The 5,098-nt window shown below is 44.5% G+C and overlaps 1 protein-coding gene across 1 annotated transcript; it reads right to left on the bottom strand.

The window, feature by feature from the left end:
* Nucleotides 1-1,571: 1,571 nt before the first annotated feature.
* On the bottom strand, nt 1,572-1,925 carry LOC149250229 (uncharacterized). The gene has a single exon (XM_089453582.1). The coding sequence runs from the start codon at nt 1,923-1,925 to the stop codon at nt 1,572-1,574; it is 354 nt and encodes a 117-aa protein (XP_089309708.1).
* Between the last annotated feature and the right edge of the window lie 3,173 nt (nt 1,926-5,098).

Raw genomic sequence — 5,098 nt, 5'->3', positions numbered from 1 at the left:
ATCTGGTCATCACCAAACTTAACATTTCCCCCTTACCATCTGACATTTTAGCACGGTTTTTCCTCCCCTCACTCCCTTTTCTTTGGAGCATTTCACAACTAGGGAAGGTAGTTAGGGTTGGTTTTTTTTTTTTTTTTTTTTTTTTTGAGTAATAGTAGATAAAAAAATAACAATATTATTCAATTCAAACAGATAATAACAATAATTATCCAGTTTGTTTTCTTTTTTTTTTAACAACATCGTCTACTTGTATATTATAAAACTTGTAATTCAAATCTCTATTACAATAAGGGGGGAGTTCCGGGAGTTGATATTCAAAATTGGGTTCGCAGACCCATAGTTCTCTAGACTCCTCTTAGCTATACTTAAAACTGAACATAAACGGCTATATTGCCTTACGAAGGATCCTCCTATCCAGCTATAGTTGCACTGCATGAGCGATAAGGGGAGTGTTGGGTGACCGAGTCATCAGGGAGGGGTTCCCTCCTGCTCACTCTTGTTGAAGCTTCTCCTTGCTGACTTTCTGTTAAGGTGCGGAGATGATCTATTACTGCTTCCATGTGAATGCAACGGTCCTTGAGGTCTTCAGTGTCTTTTTTTCCTCTTCTCCAACTTATTTCGTTTGGAGTTTTCTGTCCGCATGAAAGTCCTCCGTTAGTTCATTCACCTGTTTCTTCAGGGCGTTTATCATAACTACGTGAGCCTTGCACATATGACAGTCTCTATTATTGAAGATGTTGTCCATTGGGTTCCTTGGTTGCTGCTGGTTGGCTTGTTGGTTATTCTGGTCAGCCATCTTACAAGAAGCGATGTTTGCTTTGTCGAAAGCTGATGATTTGGGCGGCTTGCCGTTTATGTGGCTGGACTGATTGGCTAGAGCAGAGTGTAGATAAGGGCCCTGTTGCTGGTTGCGAACACTGCTTGGAACACAAGCCCAATAGTTAGTTTTATAAAAACCACAGATAAGAGGAGGAGTGTTTACCCTGCGCTGAGAGAGGCCGGTTGTGTCTCCGCTCGAAGTGAAGTGCCACAGATGATACCGGCTGCCACAGTGTGCTGAGAAATTCCGTCGATTGTTGTCCGCTGAGGGGGTCTCAGAGTTTCTTTGATCCTCAGTGCTGGCCTCGCTGCAGTGAAGGAGACCTCCTTGGCCCTTCCACCGATTCAAAAGTGCTCTCTGTCTCTCTCTGAGATTGTGATGAATTGTGAGAACCTTGGTGTGCTTGCTGAGATTGAAAAGGCTGAAGCGGGCTTTCTCCCACTCGTGCTTGAGAGTAATGGATCTGATCTTGTCTGTCAAGAAAGGATTTGAGGTGATATGCCTCAGTCCTTGAAATCTGACGCAGGCATGGGTGCGATCACTTCTTCTATCAATTCCTGGTGTATGTCGTGAAGAGCCCCTTTTGATTGCTTCCCTGCTCGGATCCTGAGGCCGATTCCCCGTCCTGATTCCCCAGTTGTGGCAGTCAAGAGAGATTTTGAAAGCAGAAGATCGCTGATGCCCTGATCTATTATCACGAGTTGGATGCCTGAGGTGACCCATAGTCAGAAACATGAGGATCAAGAGGTGACTAAGGAATATCGTACTCATAGGTTTTCTCATTCTCCCTCACCTGGCCCGTGGGTCTTCTTATGGCCTTGTTGGCCAACTCATCTGCCGTCGTGTTGTGTATTCTGAGGACGTGTTTATATGTCACCTTGCTCATACCCCTGACTTGTTCCAGAATTCTGTCCTTTATTCTGTTCAGTGCGCATTGTTTGAAGTTGTTTCCTGTGTTCATGGCTGCTATAAGGATAGCTGAGTCCCCCAACGCGAGAAGGTCGTGAATGCCCATCTTCCAAGCTATGGAGACCCCCAGAAGGAGGCTATATGCCTCTGCTTTGTTGTTTGACAAATTCCCCAAACTCCATTCATAAGTGGCCATCGTTCTCCCTTGGGGGTCCCTTATTACTCCCCCTGCTCCAGCTATGCCTGGGTTGTTTTTAGAAGCCCCATCAAAGTGGAGCGTGTGCATCTTTTGCCTTTGAATCCAATTGTTTACTTCCTCTTTTGACCCTCTGATCTTCCATTCCTTCTATCCAGATCCTTTGATTAGCTTGCATTTTGGAATTATCCTGTAATTGAATCTTTGTACCCATTCCTTCACCTGCTCAACTGTGTAGTCCGGATCTGCATGTTGGATCCCATTTGCTTCAATGGTTTCAGTTATAAGCGCAATAGTTTTGGCCAAGATACTTTGGACACTAGGCTTTTTATCTTTGAAAATGCTTGAGTTTCTGGCTAGCCATAACTGCCAGCAGAGGTTGGAAGGTATGCTGGACCAGAGTCTCTTGGCGAGGGACATGTTTTTGTTTGCGAAAGGGAAGAGTCTTCCCCAGCCTTTCTGAAGGAGAGGGACTTGATTTGGTAGATCCCCAATCTCAAGAGGACTGGTAATGAGTTTCCAGCAGGATGAGGCAATTGGGCACTCTATGAATAAATGGTTAAGACTTTCTTCCTCTTTCTTGCACATAAAGCAGATTGAAGGCCCCTGGATCCCCTTTTTTCTCAGGTTTTCTGCTGTGAGGAGCTTGCCATGAAGCAAGGTCCAATTGAAGAATTTGATCTTCGGTAGGCTCTCGATTTTCCAGGCTTTCTTGTGATATTGCCAATTGTTTAACACTGCTTGGTTTTGGAGCGCTTTATACCCTTCCTTGACCGAATAATTGCCTCCATTAGGATCCCATATGTAGCTGTCCTCTTTTCCTCTGCTTGAGGGAGCTGCCCCTGCCAATGAGAGTTTGAGGTTATTCCAAAGTTCCTTTAGACCATCCGGTAGGTGCCTAATATTCCATCCTTTCCATCTGTCATGGTCCCAATTTGAGATGTCAAAGAGGTTTATATGATTTGTGTCCAGCATCCACTGTTGCAGCGGCCTCAGGTGGGGGAGCTTTTCCTTGGCTTCCTGGCCCATTATTCTATCCCTCCATATGCTGGTTTGTTTCCCGTTGCCTGGGACTTTAGAGATGTGAGACTTGAGGAGAGGCAGAGTTTTCTTGATCAGCTTCCAGACCGGGGTGCACTGCCTTTCTATGATTGTGTCTGAGAGTATATTGCTATTGCTCCCACTCAGGTATTTCTTTTTGAGAACCTCTGCCCACCAGGTGCCCTTCTCGGTTAAAATTCTCCATATTAACTTGAATCCCATTGCCAAGTTTGCAAGTCTAGGGACTCTAATTCCCAAGCCTCCTTTTTCTATGGGGAGGATGACCTTTTCCCATTTCACAAGGCTGAATTTTTTCGTTTCTTGCTTTCCTCCCTTCCAAAGGAAGCTTCTGAGAATCAACTCCATATGTTTGTGTATGCTTGAAGGGGCAAGCATTATGGCGAATTGGTAGATAGGGAGGGCAGAAAGGATGGATTTGATTAGGATAGTTCTACCAGCCAGATTGAGCCAGTGCATCCCCCAACCTTGAAGCTTCCCTCTCATCTTCTCCACTAGTTTGACCCATACTTCGCTTTTGATTGTCTCTCTTGCAAGCGGAAGTCCTAAGTACATGAAGTGTGACCAGCTTGATTGGGCTGGGATTTCTAAAATCAAAGAGATTCTTTGAGTTATATATCTTGGGACGTTCCATGTATAAATCTTGCATTTGTTGTTGTTTAATTTACCCCCCGAGGCTTGAAGGAAGAGGTCCAGGATGGCCTTGAATCTCCTTGCCATAAGACTAGAGGCTCCACCTATTAGCAGCGTGTCATCTGCAAATAGGGAATGGTTGATCCCTTTAGCTCCTCTTATTATGTCCACTCCAGTTATTTCCTTCAGTCTTCTTTTGTTTTCCAGATGTAGACTTAAGGTTTCCGCCATGATAATGTAGAGGAAGGGGGAGAGAGGGCAGCCTTGCCGCAATCCTCTAGTGCTTTTGAAGGCCCTGCAAGGCCTCCCATTGATTAGCGGGGCTGTCCAATTCTGAGAGACACATTCCATGACCTTATTGATGAAGAGCCTTGAAACCCCGAATTTTGTAAGCACATTCTCCAAAAAGGAGTGGTTTACCCTGTCAAAAGCGCTGGCCATGTCCAGCTTTATTATCATGCCTTTCTCCTTTCTAGCTATACTGCTATGTATTGCCTCTTGTATCAGAATTACATTATCAGTTATGTGTCTCTTGGGGAGGAACCCACCTTGGTTGTCCGAGATAATTGAGGGTAGGATTTGTTTCAGCCTGTTTGCCAGAATCTTTGAGATTATTTTATAAGAGACATTGCATAAAGAGATAGGTCTGAACCTATCAAAGGATTGAGGGCTTGGCTCTTTTGGGATGAGAGCTAGAAAAGAGGATTTAACGCTGCTGCCCAATTTGTTTTTCCGGTGGAAGTTTCTCACCATTCTGAGAAAATCTTTTTTGATGATTTCCCAATGAGTTTTATAGAAACTTACCGTGAAACCGTCCGGCCCTGGAGCTTTGTCAAGGGGCATGCTGTTGATGGACCATTCCACCTCTTCTATGGATATTTCTTTGTCCAAATCGCTGTTCTGGGCTTCTGTAACCTTCTTTTCGATGATGTTGATGAACTCTGGATTGTCTTCATACTGCGGGTCTTCTGAGAGCAGCGATTGAAAATGATTTGAGGCAGCGTCCTTAATTTCCTCTCTGTCTGATATCTCTTTCTCGTTGAAGGTTATCTTGCCTATATTATTTCCAGCTCTTCGTACCTTGAGACAGTTATGAAAGAACGATGTGTTTTTGTCCCCCGAGTTGAGCCAGAGGCATCTGGACTTTTGCCTTAACTCTTCCTCTTCATTGCGATGCTGGTTGTATAAAGCTTTGTGTAGCTCACCTTCTATTCTTTGGTCCTCCTCCGTTTCTTGGACTGTCTCCTTTTCCTGGTTCCATTTCTCCAAATTTCTTTGCAGCTCGTTTTTTGCCCTCCTTTCCTCATTTGCGTAGTTTCTCGCCCATTTTTTTATGGCCATCCTTAGTTGTTTAATCTTTGATTCCCAAACAAAATGTGGAGATCCTATTATCTCTGTCCTCCATGTTTCTTTCACCAGGGTTTTAAAATCCTCGTTGGCATCCCATACCTTGTTATATTTGAATGGAAGCGGCCCCAGGT

The sequence above is a fragment of the Pinus tabuliformis genome, chromosome 7, assembly GCF_031772625.1.
Source record: "Pinus tabuliformis cultivar Carrire ecotype Pingquan chromosome 7, CPIR1, whole genome shotgun sequence".
Lineage (NCBI taxonomy): Eukaryota > Viridiplantae > Streptophyta > Pinopsida > Pinales > Pinaceae > Pinus > Pinus tabuliformis.
This window is presented reverse-complemented; position numbering and strand designations above follow the sequence as displayed.

Bases quoted from the DNA above. Each gene is read 5' to 3' on its own strand.
- LOC149250229 (XM_089453582.1), bottom strand. From the start codon at position 1,925: ATGGCCACTTATGAATGGAGTTTGGGGAATTTGTCAAACAACAAAGCA.